At 69.4% G+C, this 18001-nt stretch overlaps 2 protein-coding genes across 2 annotated transcripts; both read left to right on the top strand.

Moving 5' to 3' along the window:
• Nucleotides 1–1716: 1716 nt before the first annotated feature.
• LOC136789373 (PIH1 domain-containing protein 1-like) lies at nucleotides 1717–7838 on the top strand. The gene is given in 13 exon segments (XM_066989425.1): nucleotides 1717–1757; nucleotides 1759–1801; nucleotides 2633–2655; nucleotides 2657–2700; nucleotides 2816–2838; nucleotides 2840–2999; nucleotides 3451–3525; nucleotides 3647–3730; nucleotides 5107–5194; nucleotides 6107–6215; nucleotides 7423–7521; nucleotides 7523–7594; nucleotides 7727–7838. Coding segments are annotated over 13 exon segments (894 nt in total). The 3' UTR covers nucleotides 7760–7838.
• Nucleotides 7839–9426: 1588 nt separating this feature from the next.
• LOC136789372 (vesicular glutamate transporter 1-like) lies at nucleotides 9427–16934 on the top strand. Its single transcript, XM_066989424.1, is given in 14 exon segments — nucleotides 9427–9434; nucleotides 10386–10449; nucleotides 10451–10618; nucleotides 10697–10815; nucleotides 11720–11834; nucleotides 11916–12003; nucleotides 12943–13029; nucleotides 13106–13245; nucleotides 13989–14135; nucleotides 14210–14342; nucleotides 15097–15207; nucleotides 15628–15755; nucleotides 16661–16878; nucleotides 16880–16934. Coding segments are annotated over 14 exon segments (1581 nt in total).
• The last annotated feature ends 1067 nt before the right edge of the window (nucleotides 16935–18001 follow it).

Here is an 18001-nt window from a genome sequence, read left to right as displayed (position 1 = left end):
ACCGCCGCCACCGCCGCCCCCCCTGCTCCACCAGGGCGGCCAACCTGGATTTGGGGGGGGGGGACGGGGGAGGTCAGAGGTCACTATATTAAAGGTTAAAGGTCAAAGGTTAAAGGGGGGGGGTCGTTTCTCACCGTTCCAGCCTCCGGGCCCGCTCGCAGGCCCCCAGCGCCCCCAGGCCGGAGCCGCCCCCGCGGCCGCCGCCACCGCCGCCGCCACGTCCTCGGGGCCCCCCGCGGCACCGTGGCGATCAGGCGGCCTGAAATCCGTCCAAAAAAAGGGGTTTTTTAAGCAAAAAAAAAAAAAAACGCGAGGCCGACCTTGCCCTCTGACCTTTGCCCTCTGACCTTCGCCCTCTGACCTTCGCCCTCTGACCTACCCGTGGCGGCCTCCCGGCACTCCAGCGAGCTTCGCCCGGGGGCGCAGCCAGGCCCCGGCCACGAAATGCCCCAGAGCCCCCCGTGGGCGTCCAGCCAGGCCTGGGGGGGGGGGGGACGACACGGGGTTAAGGGACCCCCCCAATTAATGACCCCCCCCCGATCACGTGCTGGCCCCCCCCCCCCCACTCCCTGCCCCAAGGCCTTTGCCCCCCCCCGGGACTTTGCCCCCGGCGCTCCCCACGGACCTCGGACCCGCCGCCGTGCCCCGGGGGCCCCCCGTTTTACACCCCCACCCTCCCGGGACCCCCCCCCATGGACACCTATGCCCCCAGGACCCCAAATCCCCCCAGGACCCCAAACTCCCCCCGCCCGACTCCAAATCACCCCCCCAGGACCCCCCCGTGGCCCTATAACTCCCCATTAACCCCCCAAACCATTCCTGTGCCCCCCCAGCCCCCTCCCAAGCCCCAGAACCCCTCTATGACCCCCTGAAGACCCCCACAGCCCCCATGACCGCCCGTAGCCCCCAGTGACCTCCTATAGCCCCCCTTAGCCCCCCCATGATCTCCCACAGCCCCCCGACCCCCTATAGCCCCTCCCTGAAACTCCACAGCCCCCCACGATCCCCAATAGCCCCCTATAGCCCCCCCCGAGCCCCCCCACCCCGTATACCACCTCCCTGACCCCCCCAGCCTCCTTTGACCCCCCTCAACCCCCCCCATGATGCCCAATAGCCCCCCAGAACCCCCTAGCCCCCCGAACCCTCCAGGACCTCCCCATACACCCCCATTACCCCCTATAGCCCCCCACAGCCCCCCCCACGACCCCCATAGCCCCTTCCTGACCCCTCAAAGCCCCCCATGACCCCCCAACCACCCCAGCGCCCCCATTTCCCCTCTCACGGCCCCCAACTCCCCCAAACTCCCCCCAGTTCCCCCCCCCCCCAACCCCCAAACTCCCCCCAGTTCCCCCCCAACCCCCCAAACTCCCCCCAGTTCCCCCCAACCCCCCAACTCCCCCCCAGCCCCCCCCCCCATGACCCCCCCCACCCCACCTGCCCCGGCCCGGCCCCCTCCGGCCGCGGCCCCTCCGCCATCTCCCCAAAAATCGCCGCCACGGGGGGGGGCCCCAGCGCCGCCATGACCACCGAGTCGCGCACACCCCCCTTGGCGGACTGAGAGGCGCCGCTCCGCGGGGGCGGTACCATAGAGTAGAGCCACGCCTCCCTGCAACCGGAAGCGGAAGCGCAGGGGGAGCGTGTGCGCCGGTGTAAAGGGTCCGGGCGGGTACAGAGGGGCCGGGGGGCGGGTTCCGGGTTCCCCCCCACACACACAAAATGGCGGCCCCCGCGGACGCGTCGCTGCTGGCGGCGGAGCTGGGGGGGGCGAGGGGGGGAGGAGGCGCTGAGGAGGCTGCTGCAGGTGGGGGGGGGCGGGGGGGGGCAGAGGGGGTCTTAGGGGGTGCTGGGGGTTTTGGGGGGGGGGTCCTGAGGGGTTTGGGGGGTCCCGATGGGATTTGGGGGCCCTGAGGGGGTTTGAGGGAGTCCTGATGGGGTATTGGGGGGGGTTGGGGGTCCGGGGGGGGGCTGAGGGGGTCTGGGGGGCTTGGGGGAGGCATGGAGGGAGCTGAGGGGGTTTGGGGGGTCTTGAGGGGGTTTGGGGGGTCCTGAGGGGTTTGGGGGGTCCTGAGGAATACTGGGGGGGTCCGAGGGGGTTTGGGGGGTCCGGGGGGTCTGGGGGAGGCATGGAGGGAGCTGAGGGGGTTTGGGGGTCCTGAGGGGTTTGGGGGGGTCTGGGGGGCTTGGGGGAGGCATGGAGGGAGCTGAGGGGGTTTGGGGGGGTCCTGAGGGGTTTGGGGGGGTCCTGAGTTGTATTGGGGGGTCCCGATGGGGTTTGGGGGGTCTGGGGGGGTCCTGAGGGGGTTTGGGGGGCCCGGGGGCTGGGGGCATAGAGGGAGCTGAGGGTTTCGGGGGGGGGGTCCTGTGGGGGTTTGGGGGGGTCCTGAGGAGTATTGGGGGGTCCCGATGGGGTTTGGGGGGTCTGGGGGTCCTGAGGGGGTTTGGGGGCGTCCTGGGGGTCCCGAAGGGCCTGGGGGGGACATGGGGGGTCTTAAGGGATGGGGGGAGCAGGGGGAATTTGGGGGGGGTCTTGAGAGAGCCGGGGGGGGTCCTGAAGGCTTTGGGGGGCCTGGAGAGGTTTGGGGGGGTTCAGCGGTGTCCGGGGGGTCCCATACGCTCTGCCCCCCCCCCCCAGCTCCCCCCCGACGACGATGAGGAGCGGCCCCCCCCAGCGCCCCTCCCGCGCCGTCACCCCCCAGCCAGGTACGAACCCCCCCAAAGGGGGGGGGGGCAACAACACGGGGGGGGGGGTCACACACCTGGGGGGGGGGGGGTTCACCGACCCCCCTCCTTATTTTTTGGGCCCCCCCCCGGGCAGGGCTGTGCGTGAAGACCCTCGCGGGGGGGGGCCAAGGCCTTCGTCAACGTCTGCCACGCGCCCGAGGTGCCGGCGCCCCCCGCTGCCCCCCCCGCCGCCCTCCGCCGCCTCCTGGCCTCCCCCGACGCCGGCGCCTTCCGCATCCCCATGAGCCTGGGGGAGCCCCACGCCGAGCTCGACCGCGGTGAGACCCCCCCCCCCCCAAAAAAAAAAAAAACCACAAATCCCCCCCCCGGGAACCCCCCAAAATCCCCGGGAATTGCCCCAAAATTCAGCCCCCCCCCCCCCAATTTTCCTAAAGCATTTTTAAGGGGGCCCCGAAACACCCCCACCCCCCCCCCAGGACCCCAAAAGCGACCCCAAATCCCCCCCCGGCACCCCCTGACTCACTGCGCCCCCCCGCCCCCCCCCAGCACCCCAAAATCCCCAGGAATTGCCCCAAAATTAACCCCCCCCCCAATTCCCATAAATTACCACTAAGGGAGCCCCAAAATGGCTCCAATTTGACCCCAGTGCCCCAAAACCTACCCCAATCCCCCCCAGTCCCCTCCCAGTCCATCCCAGTGCCCCCAATCCCCCCAGCCCCCCCAGCCCCTCCCAGTGCTCCCAGTCCCCCCAGTAACCCCCCGTCCGCAGGGGCCGGCCGTGCACCGCCTACGACGTCGTGATCAACTCCGACTTCTTCCACACCCTGCAGGTGGGGAGGGGGGGCACGGGGGGGGCCGGACCCCCAGCCCCCCCGGGACCCCTCTGGACCCCCCCAAAATATTTCACGCCCCCCCCCAATATTTTGCCCCCCCCGCCCCTAAATTTGCACCCCCCCCCCCCCAGGCCGACCCCTGTACCTGGAGTTCTTCCTGACCGTGGCCATGGAGGGGCTGGCGGAGAAGTACGGGGTGGAACTGGGGCAGACTGGTACGGACTGGGAGCACTGGGAGGGGCTGGGGGGGGATTGGGGGCACTGGGAGGAGGCTGGGGGGCGGGGGCGACTGGGAGCACTGGGATGGACTGGGGAGGGGAGTGGGGGGATTGGGGGGACTAGGAACACTGGGATGGACTGGGAGGGGACTGGGGGGGATTGGGGGGGACTGGGACAGACTGGGAGCACTGGGAGGGGCTGGGGGGATTGGGGGCACTGGGAGGAGGCTGGGGGGAGCAGGGGCGACTGGGAGCACTGGGATGGACTGGGAGGGGACTGGGGGGATTGGGGGGGACTAGGAACACTGGGATGGACTGGGAGGGGACTGGGGGGGATTGGGGGGACTGGGAACACTGGGATGGACTGGGAGGGGACTGGGGGGATTGGGGGGGACTGGGACAGACTGGGAGCACTGGGAGGGGCTGGGGGGGTTAACTGGGGGGTTAGGGGAGGACTGAGGGGGGTTGGGGGGGCTGGAGGGGGGGACTGGGGGCACTGGGAGGCAACTGGGAGAGGCTGGGGGGACTGGGGGGGGGGACTGGGAGCACTGGGATGGACTGGGGGGACTGGGGGGGATTGGGGGGACTGGGACAGACTGGGAGCACTGAGAGGGGCTGGGGGGGAACCGGGGGGGGCTGGGGGAGGGACTGGGAGCACTGGGAGGGACTGGGAAGGAGTGGGGGGTAACTGGGGGTACTGGGAGGGTACTGGGAGCACTGGGACAGACTGGGAAGGAGCTCGGGGGGAACTGGGAGGGACTTGGGGGGGGGGGGATTGGGGGCACTGGGACAGACTGGGAGGGACTGGGAGGGGTGACTGGGGGGGGGAACGGGGCACTGGGAGAGACCGGGGGGGACTGGGAGAAGTTGTGGGGGGCAACTGGGAGCACTGGGAAGGGCTGGGGGGGCAACTGGGAGCACTGGGAGCAGTGGGGACGAGGCGGGGGGGGTCCCCGTGCCCCCCCTGTGCCCCCCCCCCCCCCCATTACCCCCCCCTGTGGCCCCCCAGGCTGGGGGCTGGTAATGGGGGGAACTGGGAGGAACTGGGGATTGGGGGACCTTGGGGGCAACTGGGAGCGACTGGGGCCAACTGGGAGCACTGGGATGGGTGGGGATGAACCGAGGGGGGTCCCCGTGCCCCCCCAGTGCCCCCCCCCCCCACCACCCCCCCCCCCACCACCCCCCCGCGCCCCCCCCAGGCTGGGGGATGCTAATGGGGGGAACTGGGGGGACTGGGGATTGGGGGACCTTGGGGGCAACTGGGAGGGACTGGGGCCAACTGGGAGCACTGGGACGGGTGGGGATGAACCGAGGGGGGTCCCCGTGCCCCCCCTGCGCCCCGCGCCCCCCCATTACCCCCGTGCCCCCCCCAGGCTGGCGGGTGCTGCGGCAGCGCCGCTTCCTGGGGACGCCGGGGGTGCAGCGCATCCGCGCCCGGCCCCGCATCCAGGAGCTCGACGGGTGAGCCCCCCCCGCCCCCCGGCTTTTGGGGACCCCCCCGCTTCTGGGGACCCCCAGCTTCTGGGGACCCCCCCCCCCCCAGTTCTGGGGGACCCCCCCCCAATTTTGGGGACCCCCCCAATTTTGGGGACCCCCCCAATTTTGGGGACCCCCCGCTTTTAAGCCCCCCCTTTTCCCCATTTCCCCCTAAATCTGCTCCTCCCCCTTCCCCCCCCACGCTGCCCCCAGGCATTTGGGGGGGGGCACACTTTTGGGGACCCCCCACTTTTGGGACCCCCCACTTTTTTGGGGACCCCCCCAACTTTGGGACCCCCCCCACTTATTTGGGACCCCCCCACACTTTTCAGCCCCCCCCATTTTTCAGCCCCCCAACCCCATTCCCCCCCCAAATCCTTCTACCCTCCCCTTTCCTCCCCCCCCCCCCCCCAATTTTTGGGACCCCCCCACTTTGGGACCCCCCCCAATTTTTAGGACCCCCCCCCGCACTTTGGGGACCCCCCCCACTTTTTGCCCCCCCCCCACTTTTGGGACCCCCCCGTTTTCAGCCCCCACATTTTTCAGGCCCCCCCCAACCCCTCTTACCCTCCCTCCTTTCCTCCCCCGCTGCCCCCCCCAGGTATTTGGGGACCCCCCCCCTCAATTTTTGGGGACCCCCCACTTTTTGGGGACCCCCACTTATTGGGGACCCCCCCCCCCTTCTCAGCCCCCCCCCCCCCATTTTTCAGGCCCCCCCCAACCCCATTCCCCCCCCCCCGAAATCCTTTTACCCTCCCCTTTCCTCCCCCAATGCCCCCCCCCCCCACCTTTTTGGGGACCCCCAGGTTTTTCGGGACCCCCCCAATTTTTGGGGACCCCAATTTTTGGGGACCCCCCCAATTTTTGGGGTCCCCCCCGACACCTCTTCCCCCGCAGCCCCCCCGCCGCCCACCGCCCCCCGCGGCCCCCCCGGTTCGTGGTGGTGGCGCAGCCGTCGGCCCAGCACCCGCGGGTGCTGCAGGCGCGCGTCCTCCTGCCCCACCTGGTGAGGGGGGGCTGCGGGGCCGGGGGGGGGGGTTATGGGGTCGGGGGGGGCTTTGGGGTTTGGGGGGGGCTTTGGGGGCTGGGGGGGGGGCTATGGGGCTGGGGGGGCTGTGGGGCTGGGGGGGCTATGGGATTTGGGGGGGGCTGTGGGGTTGATGGGTGGGGCTGGGGAGTGCTTATAGGGGTGGGGGTTGTTTATGGGGTCGGGGGGGGTTATGGGGGGGGGGGGGGGGCTTTGGGGTTTGGGGGGGGCTTTGGGGGCTGGGGGGGGCCTATGGGGCTGGGGGGGGGCTGTGGGGTTGGTGGGGGCTGGGGAGTGCTTATAGGGGTGGGGGTTGTTTATGGGGTTGGGGGGGCTTTATGGGGTCGGGGGGGCTTTGGGGTCGGGGGGGCTTTGGGGTTTGGGGGGGGGGGCTTTGGGGGCTGGGGGGGCCTATGGGGCTGGGGGGGGCTATGGGATTTGGGGGGGGGGCTGTGGGGTTGATGGGGGGCTGGGGAGTGCTTATAGGGGTGGGGGTTTGTTATGGGGTCGGGGGGGTTATGGGGTCGGGGGGGGCTTTGGGGTTTTGGGGGGGGGCCTGTGGGGCTGATGGGGGGGCTGGGGTCAGTCTGGGGCTGGGGAGTCCTTTTAGGGGTGGGGGTTTTTTATGGGGTAGGGGGGCTTTATGGGGTCGGAGGGTTATGGGGTCGGGGGGCTTTGGGGGCTGGGGGGGCCTCTGGGATTTGGGGGGGGCTGTGGGGCTGATGGGGGGGCTGGGGTGGATGTATGGGGCTGGGGGGTCATTATAGGGGTGGGGGTTGTTTATGGGGTCGGGGGGTTATGGGGTCGGGGGGGGCTTTGGGGTTTGGGGGGGCCTGTGGGGCTGGGGGGGGGCTGTGGGGTTGGTGGGGGGGTTGGGGTTGGTCTCTGGGGTTGGGGAGTCCTTATAGGGGTGGGGGTTGTTTATGGGGTCGGGGGGGCTTTATGGGGTCGGGGGGGGGCTTTGAGGTTTGGGGGGTCCTATGGGGTGGGGGGGGCCTCTGGGATTTGGGGGGGTCCTGTGGGGCTGATGGGGGGGTTGGTCTATGGGAATGGGAGGGGGGGGGGTTCCTTATGGGGGGGGGCTTCTTGTGGGGCTGGGGGGTCCCTGTGGGGCTGGGATCTTTGGGGGGGGGGGGGGGTCAGGGTCGGGGCGTGGCTCCCCCCTGACCCCCTTCCCCCCCCCCAGGCGGGGGCGGGCTCCCTGTCGCTGGGGCTGAGCGAGGAGCGCTTGGTGCTGGGGGGCCGGGGGGCCGGGGGGGCGGCGGCGGCGCCCCCCTCCCCTCCCCCTGCTGGCCCTGGCGCTGCCCCTCCCCGCCGACCCCGCCCGCTGCCGCGCCCGCTTCCACCGCCGCACCAAGGTAACCCCCGGCCCCGCCCCCCAGGCCACGCCCACCAGCGAGGCCACGCCCCCTTCCCCCCCCAGACCCTCGGGGGGGTCCCACCCCCCCCCCCATTTAACCCCCCATTTTGCCTCCCCCCCCCCCCCGCAGGTCCTGACGGTGACGATCCCGCTGCAGGTGTAACGGAGCTGGGGGGGGGCCCCAAAACCCCCCCCCGTGGGGGGGCCCCAAAACCCCCCCCCGTGGACCCCCAACCCCCCCATACCTTGTTCCCCCCCCCGGACCCCCCCCCCAAAAAAATACCCATCCCCCCCCAAAAAAACCCCAATAAACGCCCCAAAACGCGTCCGTTCACTCTGGTCCCTACTGACGACCCCGTCCCCGCGGCGTCTGTGTGCCCCCCCCCCCCGCAAAAAAAAATCCCGGGGGGGGGCGCTCGGCCCACGGGGGATTATTTAGGGCTGAGCCGCCGCCGGGGGGGCCCCCCTTGTAGGGCCGCGGGGGGGCGCTGGGGGGGGCGGCTCCGGCACGGAGCAGCGGGCGGCAGCGAGAGGAGCCGGGGCCGCTGAGTTTTTTTTGGGGGGGGGGGCAGCGAAATTATTTTGGGGGGGGGGTTATTTAGGGGATTATTTAGGGTTTTTTTTTTTGGGGGGGGGTGTTTTGGGGGGGGGGGGGGGGGCCATGCAGCTCAACAAGGACGAGCTGCGGCGGCAGCTGGGGGCCGGGCTGGGGCGGCTGCACCGGTGAGTCCGGGGGTGGGGGGGTTAATTGTGGGGGGGGGTTAATTGGGGGGGGTTAATTAGGGTGGGGGACGCCCGCGGACCCTTTGTGGCCCCCCCCGTGAGGTTTATGTAAGCGTGCGGCCGTGCACACGCGTGTGCGGGGGTCACACGCCCGCCCCCCCCCCCCCCCCACCGCGGTCGTGGGAGCTCAGGGAGGGATTAAAGCCCTAATCCCAAAGCGGGGGGGGGGGGGGTTATGGGGGCGGGGGGGGGGTTATGGGGGCAGGGGGGGGGTATGGGGGCGGGGGGGGTTATGGGGCCGGGGGGGGCTATGGGGCCGGGGGGGGGTTGTGTGTGGGGCGGGGGGGTTATGGGGTGCTGGGGGGGCGATTTGGGGGGGGTTTGGGGGATGTGGGGGTAATATGGGGGATTTGGGGGGGGGTTATGGGGGCGGGGGGGCTATTTAGGGGCCCTGGGGGTTATGGGGATGTAGGGGGTGTATATATGGGGTGGGGGGGGGTTATAGGGTCCGGGGGGGGCAATATGGGGAGTTCGGGGGGGTATGGGGGTGTGGGGGGGTATATAGGGAGCGTGCGGGGTCGTGGGGTTATGGGGGGGCCATATGGGGGATTTGGGGGGGCTATAGGGTCACGGGGGGGGGCATACGGGGGTTCGGGGGGAGGGCGTGGGGATGGGGGGGGGGCACATAGGGGGCCGGGGACAGGTTGTGGGGTCCTGGGGGTGTAATATGGGGGATGGGGGGGGGGTTATGGGGTCATGGGGGGGCAATATAGGGGGTGTTGGGAGGGTAATGGGGCTGGGGGGGCTATATAGGGGGCCGGGGGGTTATAGGGGCCCGGGGGGACAATATCGGGGGGTTCGGGGGGTTATGGGGACATAAGGGGGATATGGGGGATTTGGGGGGGCAATAGGGGGATGCGGGGGTTATGGGGGGCAATATGGGGGGGTGACGGGGAGATGGGGATGTTAGGGGGATGGGGGCGTATATGGGGTATGGGGTGGTCCATAGTCATGGGGGGCTTTATAGGGGATTTTGGGGGGGGTCACGTGGACTTGGGAGGGGTCCTGGGGCCGTGGGGGATACGTGGTCAGGGGTAATGCGGGGTCATGGAAGGGTAGGGGGTCATGGGGGGGCAATATGGGGTCGTGGGGGCAATATGGGGTCATGGGGGGCAATATGGGGTCGTGGGGGCAATATGGGGTCATGGGGGGCAATATGGGGTCATGGGGGGCAATATGGGGTCATGGGGGGCAATATGGGGTCATGGGGGGCAATATGGGGTCACGGGGGGCAATATGGGGTCATGGGGGGCAATGCGGGGTCCTGGGGGGCAATATGGGGTCATGGGGGGCAATATGGGGTCATGGAGGCAATATGGGGTCATGGGGGGGCAATGCGGGGTCATGGGGGGCAATATGGGGTCATGGGGGCAATATGGGGTCATGGGGGACAATATGGGGTCATGGGGGCAATATGGGGTTGTGGGGGCAATATGGGGTCATTGGGGGCAATATGGGCAATGTGGGGGGATTTGGGGTCTTGGGGGGCAATAAGGTGAACGTAGGGATTATAGGGCCATGGGGGGGGGCAATATTGGGGCTGCAGGGGGATATGGGGCCATGGGGAGAAATGGGGGGACCGATATGGGGGGGGGGATTAATGTGGACATGGGACGATATGGCGGGGATAGGGGGGTGTAGGAGGCCTATGGGGTCATGGGGGGCAATATAGGGGCATGGGGGGCATATGGGGTCATAGGGGGCAATATTGGGGTATGGGGGGGATATGGGGTCATGGGGGGCAATATTGGGGTATGGGGGGGATATGGGGTCTTGGGGGGGGCAATATAGTGGTATGGGGGGCTGGGGGGTATGGGGGGAATATATGGGCATGGGGGGCCTATGGGGCTATGGGGGGCTATGGGGGGGCTATGGGGACATGGGGGGGCTATGGGGACATGGGGGGGCTATGGGGCTTTTCTGGGGGGGGTCATATTGAAGACGGGGGGTGCTTTGGGATACGGGCGGGGCCGTGCCCCCCCCCTGCACCCCCTGCACCCCCGCAGGCTCCTGGAGCGGCGCCAGGAGGAAGCGGAGCCCTTGGAGCTGAGCTCCTGCGGGGCCACGGGCGGGGGGGGCGGCGGTTTTGGGGCCCCCCGCCCCCCCCGTCCTGGATTGCCACTGCTTCGGCCTCCCCCGCCGCTACACCATCGCCCTCCTCTGCGCCGTCGGCTTCTGCATCAGCTTCGGGATCCGCTGCAACCTGGGGGTGGCCGTGGTCAGCATGGTCAACGGGAAGGTACGGGGGGGCCGGGGGGTCGGGGGGGGATACCGTGAGACCCCCCCCCCACCGTTAACCCCCCCACCTTGCTCCCAGCACCCCCAGTTCCATTGGGACCCCGAGACCGTGGGGCTGATCCACGGCTCCTTCTTTTGGGGTTACATCGTCACCCAGATCCCCGGCGGCTTCATCGCTCAGAAATTCGCTGCTAACAGGTCTGGAGAACCCACCCCACCCCCCTTGAAAAAATGCCCCCCCCGTTTATTAATTACCCCCCGTTTTAATTGCCCCCTGAGGGTGTTCGGTCCGGCCGCCAGGTCAACCAATGTGTTGACCGGGGTCGGTCCGGCCGCCAGGTCAACCCATGCATTGTACCCCAAGGGTATTGGGTCTGGCTGCTATGTTAACCCATGTATTGCCCGTGTTCGATCTGGCCGCCAGGTCAACCCATGTATTTTCCTAAGCGTGTTGGATCTGGACGGCAGGTCAACCCATATATGGCTCGTGTCGGGTCTGGCCATCAGGTCAACCCATATATTGATCGCGTTGGGTCTGGCCATCAGGTCAACCCATGTATTTTCACCCCAGGGTGTTGGGTGTAGCCGCCATGTCAACCCATGTATTGTTCCCCCCAGGGTTCGGCCTGGCCATCAGATCAACCCATGTATTGTCCTAAGGGTGGTCGGCTTGGCCATCAGGTCAACGCATGCATTGTCCTGTGTTGGATCTGACCATCAAGTCAACCCATGTATTCTCCCTAAGGGTGTTGGGCCTGGCCATCAGGTCAACCCATGTATTTCTAAGGGTGTTGGATCTGGCCATCAGGTCAAGCCATGTATTTTCCCGAAGGGTGTTGGGTCTGGCCATCAGGTCAACCCATGTATTCTCCCTAAGGGTGTTGGGCCTGGCCATCAGGTCAAGCCATGTTATTTCCCTAAGGGTGTTCCGTCTGGCCATCAGGTCAACCCATGTATTTTCTCCTAAGGGTGTTGGCTCTGGCCATCAGGTCAACCCATGTATTTTCCCTAAGGGTGTTCCGTCTGGCCATCAGGTCAACCCATGTGTTGGCCGTGTTGGGTCTGGCCGCCAGGTCAACCCCTGTATTTTTTTTTCCCCCAGGGTGTTCGGCCTGGCCATCGTGTCCACGTCGCTGCTCAACATGCTGATCCCCGCCGCCGCCCGCACCCACGTGGGCTGCGTCATCGCCGTGCGCGTGCTGCAGGGGCTGGTGGAGGTGGGCGCCTCCCATTGGCTGCCGCGGGGGGAGGGCGGAGACTGGGGAGGCTCCGCCCACCTGGCGTTTCCCGCCGCGCAGGGCGTGACGTACCCGGCGTGTCACGGGATCTGGAGCAAGTGGGCCCCGCCCCTCGAGAGGAGTCGCCTAGCAACCACGGCCTTCTGCGGTGGGGGGCGGGGCTTGGGGGAAGGGGGCGGGGCTTGGGGGAAGGGGGCGGGGCTTGGGGAAGGGGCGGGGCTTGGGGAAGGGGGCGGGGCTTGGGGGAAGGGGCGGGGCTTAGGGAAGGGGGCTGGGCTTGGGGGAAGGGGGCGGGGCTCTGAAGGGGTGTGGGGAGTAGGGAGGTGATGGGGGTGGGCGTGGCCTGGCACCAAGGGGCGTGGCCTTAAGGGGGCGTGGCCTTAAGGGGGCGTGGCCTCGGGATTGAGGGAGGGCGGAGGAGATGGAGCACGGGGACAAAGGGGGCGGGGACTTAGGGGGCGTGGCTTAAAGGGGTGGGGCCATAAGGGGTGGGGCGCCACGGGGAGGGGCCAGCAGGGGGCGGGGCAAAGCAGGGGGCGGGGCTTTGGGGGGCGGGGCCTCAGGGTTCAGGGAGGGGGAGGAGACAGGGAGAGTGGGGCAAAGGGGGCGGGGCCTACGGGGGCGTGGCCTGGGTGGGTGTGGCCTCCTGGGGGCGTGGCCTCCTGGGGGTGTGGCCTCCTGGGGGTGTGGCCTCCTGGGGGCGGGGCCTCAGGGTTCAGGGAGGAGGGAGGTGACAGCTGGGAGCATGGGGGGGCAATGGGGGGTGGGGCTGGGGTCAAGGAGGGGTCAAGGGGTCAAGGGGGGTCAAGGGGGCGGGGCCACATTTGGGGCGCTGGAGGCGGGGCTTCGGGGGCGGGGCGTCAATGGGCGGGGCGTCAATGGGCGGGGCTTCAGGTGGGCGGGGCTTTAAGGGGCGGGGCCACGGGGTTCCCGAGGGGAGGGGCCCGATGCCAGGCGCCCCTGCGGGGGCTGGAAGGGGGCAGGGTCCTGGGGGGGGGGGGTGGGGGCTCAATTCTGGGGGGCCGGGGTGGGCCGAGGGGGGCTGGGGACCCCCCAACGCCCCCCCCCCCCCTGTCCCCCCCCACAGGCTCGTACGCGGGGGCGGTGGTGGCCATGCCGCTGGCCGGCGTGCTGGTGCAGTACACGGGCTGGAGCTCCGTCTTCTACGTCTACGGTGGGACCCCCGGAGGCCCCCCCTCGTGTCCCGTCCCCCTTAATTAACCCCCTCCCACCTCATTAACCCCCCCCAGGCAGCTTCGGGCTGTGCTGGTTCTTCTTCTGGGTGCTGGTGTCCTACGAGAGCCCGGCCCAGCACCCCACCATCAGCCCCGAGGAGCGCAAGTACATCGAGGAGAGCATCGGGGAGAGCGTGGGCAGCAACCCCCTGCTGGTGGGTGGGGCCTAGGGGTCAGGGGTCAGGGGTCAGGGGTCGGGGGTGGGGGCGGGGGGCAGAGCTGGGGGGCATGGGTGGAGGTGGGGTGGGGGTAAGGCGTGGGAGCAGGGTGGGAGGCGGGGGCGGGGTGGGGTCAGGGGTCACAGGTGGGGTTAGGGGTCACAGGTGGGGTCAGAGCTGGGGTCAGGGGTCACGGATGGGGTCAGGGGTCATGGATGGGGTCGGGGTCACGGATGGGGTCGGGGTCACAGCTGGGGTCAGGGGGCATGGATGGGGTCAGGGTCACAGCTGGGGTCAGGGGTCACAGCTGGGGTCAGGGGTCACGGATGGGGTCAGGGGTTATGGATGGGGTCAGGGGTCATGAATGGGGTCAGGGGTCACAGCTGGGGTCGGGGTCACGGATGGGGTCAGGGGTCACAGATGGGGTCAGGGATTGGGGCCAGAAGTGGGTCAGGGGTAGGGTAAGGGGTCGTCATTGGGGTCAACAGCAGGTCACGGATGGGGTCAAGGGTCATGGATAGGGTCAGAGGTCCCAGCTGGGGTCAGGGGTCAGAGGTAGGGCAGGGGTCAGCTCAGGGGTCCCAGCTGGGGTCAGGCCAGCCATGGGTGCCACCGGCAGCGGGGTCAAGGGTCAGGGGTCGGCGCCAGGGGCCGGCTAGGGTCACGGGCAGCAGGGTCAGAGGTCCGGGGGTCACGGGGCGGGGGCGGGGGGGTCGCTGTGAGCCGTGCCCCCCCCCCAGCTGGCCACGCCCTGGCGCCACTTCCTCACCTCGCTGCCCGTCTACGCCATCGTGGTGGCCAACTTCTGCCGCAGCTGGACCTTCTACCTGCTGCTCATCAGCCAGCCCGCCTACTTCGAGGAGGTCTTCGGCTTCGAGATCAGCAAGGTGGGGGCCCCCAAACCCCCATAACCCCCCCCCCCAAGCGTTTATAGGGCCCCCCTGACCCCCCCCGGGGGCAGGTGGGGCTGCTGTCGGCGCTGCCCCACCTGGTGATGACGATCGTGGTGCCCGTCGGGGGCCACGTGGCCGACCTGCTGCGCGCCCGCGGGCTCATGTCCACCACCGGCGTGCGCAAGATGATGAACTGCGGCGGTGAGGGGGGGCGGGGGGTGGGGGGGCATGGGGGTGGGGGGCAGGGGGGTGGGGGTATGGGGCTGGGGGGGCACGGGGGGCTGGGGGGGCAGGGGGTGAGGGGGCTGGGGGGGGGTCATGGGGGTGGGGGGGAGGTGGGGGGAATGGGGGTGTGGGGATGGGGGGCACGGGGGGCTGGGGGGGCGGGGGTGGGGGGCACGGGGGGGGTCATGGGGGTACGGGGGAGGTGGGGGGGGAGGTGGGGGGAATGGGGGGTATGGGGATGGGGGGCACAGGGGGCATGGGGGGGCACAGGGGGTGGGGGGGCAGGGGGTGGGGGTATGGGGCTGGGGGGGCAGGGGGTGGGGGGGCACGGGGGGTAATGGGGGTGGGTGGGGAATGGGGGGTATGGGGATGGGGGGAATGGGGGAGATACGGGGATGGGGGGATGGGGGGGGGATATGGGGGGCTGGGGGGATGGGGAGGGTCTTGGAGGGTGGGGGGCATGGGGATGGGGGGAGCTATGGGGGGGAGCTATGGGGCGGGGGGGACATGGGGGGAGCTATGGGGCTGGGGGGGACATGGGGGGCTGGGGGGAAATAAGGGGCTGTGGGGAGGACACGGGACAACAACCGGGGGCTTCGGGAGCGCTGGGGGGGCTTTGGGGAGCGCGGGGACAGCGGGGAGGGGTGGAAGCTCCCCTGTGGCCCCCCCCCAAGGTGCTGTGCCCCCCCCACCCCCCCAAAATGCCGTGCGCCCCCCCCCGCCCCCCCAGGTTTCGGCATGGAGGCCACGCTGCTGCTGGTGGTGGGCTACTCGCACTCGCGCGCCGTCGCCATCTCCTTCCTCGTCCTCGCCGTGGGCTTCAGCGGCTTCGCCATCTCCGGTGGGGGGGCAGGGGGGCTTTTGGGGGGTGGGGGCACCCAAATTCACCCCCCCACCCCCCAAAAGAAAGAACCCCGTAGGGTTCAATGGGAAGCAGCTGGGCAGCGCCAGTGTGCTGGTGGGGCTTGGGGGGGGCACCCAAATTCAACCCCCCCCCCAAAATATAACCCCTCCCCCAAAAATATAACCCCCTCCCCCAAAATATAACCCCCTCCCCCAAAAATATAACCCCCTCCCCCAAAAATAGACCCCCCCTCAAAAAATAGCCTCCTCCCCCCCCCCCAAAAATACCCCCCCAAAACCCCATAGGGATCAATGGGAACCACCCGGTCATCGGCGACGTGCTGATGGGGTCCGGGGGGATTACTCGGGGGGGCACCCAAATTTACCCCCCCCCAAATATGCCCCCCCCCCCCCCCAGGGTTCAACGTGAACCACCTGGACATCGCCCCGCGCTACGCCAGCGTGCTGATGGGGCTCTCCAACGGCGTGGGCACGCTGTCGGGCATGGTGTGCCCCCTCATCGTGGGCGCCCTCACCCGGCACAAGGTGGGGGGGCGGGGGGGGGCGTGGGGGCGTGGGGGGCGTGGGGGGGAATTGGGGCGGGGGACGGGGGCACTGGGGGGCTACGGGGGATGTGGGGAGGGAGGGGGCGGGCGCTAGGACCCAGGGGTGGGGGAGTGGCGGTGGCCTGAGGCTGACCTCGCTTGTTGGCCACGCCCCCTTTTGGCCACGCCCCCTTTTGGCCACGCCCCCTTGACACACCCTCCCGTGGCCACGCCCCCTTCCTTTGGACACGCCCCTTTGGACACGCCCCCCCCCCCCCCCCCCCGCGGTCCGTGGTCATGCTTCCTCCCCGGCCACGCCCCTTCGTTGGCCACGCCCCTCTCTGACCACGCCCCCTCGTTGGCCACACCCCCTTCACCGACCACACCCTCGGCCACGCCCCGCCTCCTTGCCACGCCCCCATTCAATGGCCACGCCCCCTCTCTGACCACACCCCCCGTCCCCCATCCCCCCTCCCTCCCCGGGCCCTCCCCCTCCCTGACCACGCCCTTTCATGAACCACGCCCACCTGTGACCACACCCTCACCGACCACGCCCCCTGATGACCACACCCGCATGGCCACGCCCCTCTCTGACCACGCCCCCTCCCTCCTTCCCCCCTTTCTCTCCCTTCCCACACCTTCCCTGCCCCCGCCCCCGACCACACCCCGTCACTAACCACGCCCACCTGTGACCACGCCCTCACTGACCACGCCCCTCACTGACCACGCCCCCCTCTGCCCACGCCTCCCTCCCCCTCTCTCCCCCTTCCGCCTCCCTTTCTCCCGCCCCCTCCTCCTCCCCATTGGCCGCCCGCCCCCGCCCCCTCCTCCTCCCCATTGGCTGCCCGCCCCCTCCTCCTCCCCATTGGCCGCCCGCCCCCCCCGCCGCCGCCTCCGATTGGCCAGACGCGGGAGGAGTGGCAGACGGTGTTCCTGATCGCCGCCCTGGTGCACTACGGCGGCGTCGTCTTCTACGGGCTCTTCGCCTCCGGGGAGCCGCAGCCGTGGGCGGAGCCTCCCCGCGAGGAGGCGGAGCCTCTGGCGCCGAGGGGCGGGGACAGCGACGAGGAGGAGGAGGGAGGGGGGGAGGAAGGCGGCGGGGAGGGGCGGCCCCCGGGGGACCCCCGGCTACGGGGCCACCGGCACCACCCCGGCGCCCGCCTTCCCCGGGGACGGTTGAAGGGGGGGGCACCCAGGGGACCCCCACCCGTGGGACCCCCAAAAAGGGACCCCCCCATGGGACCCCCAAAAAGGGACCCCAAAAAAGACCCCCCATGGGACCTCCCCCCAAAAGGGACCCCCCCATGAGACCCCCCCCCATGAGACCCCCAAAAAGGGACCCTCAATGGGACCCCCCAATGGGACCCCCCATGGGACCCCCCATGAAACCCCCTCCATGGGACCCCCACCCGTGGGACCCCCCAATGGGACCCTCCCAAAAAGGGACCCCCCATGGGACCCCCACCCGTGGGACCCCCCCCAGTGGGACCCCCTCCATGGGACCCCCAAAAAAGGGACCCCCAAAAGGCCCCCCCATGGGACCCCTAAAGAGGGACCCTCAATGGGACCCCCCCAATGGGACCCCTCCATGGGACCCCCAAAAAGTGACCCATAAAAAGGCCCCCCCATGGGACCCCCAAAAGGGACCCCCAAAAAGGGACCCCCATGGGACCCCCCAGAAAAGGGACCCTCAATGGGACCCCCCAATGGGACCCCCCCCATGGGACCCCCAAAAGGGACCCCCCCAAAGGGACCCCCAGTCACCCCCCAATGGGACCCCCCAATGGGACACCCCCCATGGGACCCCCCTCAGCCCCCCCGCTGTACATATATAAATATTGGGGGGCTTCTGCCCCCAGACTGAGAGCCCCAAGTGCGTGCTCACTGTACTGGGATGTACTGGGGGCACTGGGAGGGGGCTGGGGGTGCTGGGGGGCACTGGAATGTACTGGGGGCACTGGGGGTTACTGGGAACCACTGGGTGGTTACTGGGGGGCACTGGGGGGTTACTGGGCTGTACTGGGGGACACTGGGGGTTTACTGGGAAGCACTGGGCTGTACTGGGGGACACGGGGGTTACTGGGAGCCACTGGGAGGGTTCCTGGAGAACACTGGGACGTACTGGGAGCCACTGGGGGGTTACTGGGGGCACTGGGGGTTAGTGGGCTGTACTGGGGGACACTGGGGTGTTACTGGGGGACACTGGGAGGGGTCCTAGGGGTCCTGGGGGGCACTGGGCTGTACTGG

The sequence above is a fragment of the Anser cygnoides genome, unplaced genomic scaffold, assembly GCF_040182565.1.
Source record: "Anser cygnoides isolate HZ-2024a breed goose unplaced genomic scaffold, Taihu_goose_T2T_genome scaffold_44_1, whole genome shotgun sequence".
Lineage (NCBI taxonomy): Eukaryota > Metazoa > Chordata > Aves > Anseriformes > Anatidae > Anser > Anser cygnoides.
This window is presented reverse-complemented; position numbering and strand designations above follow the sequence as displayed.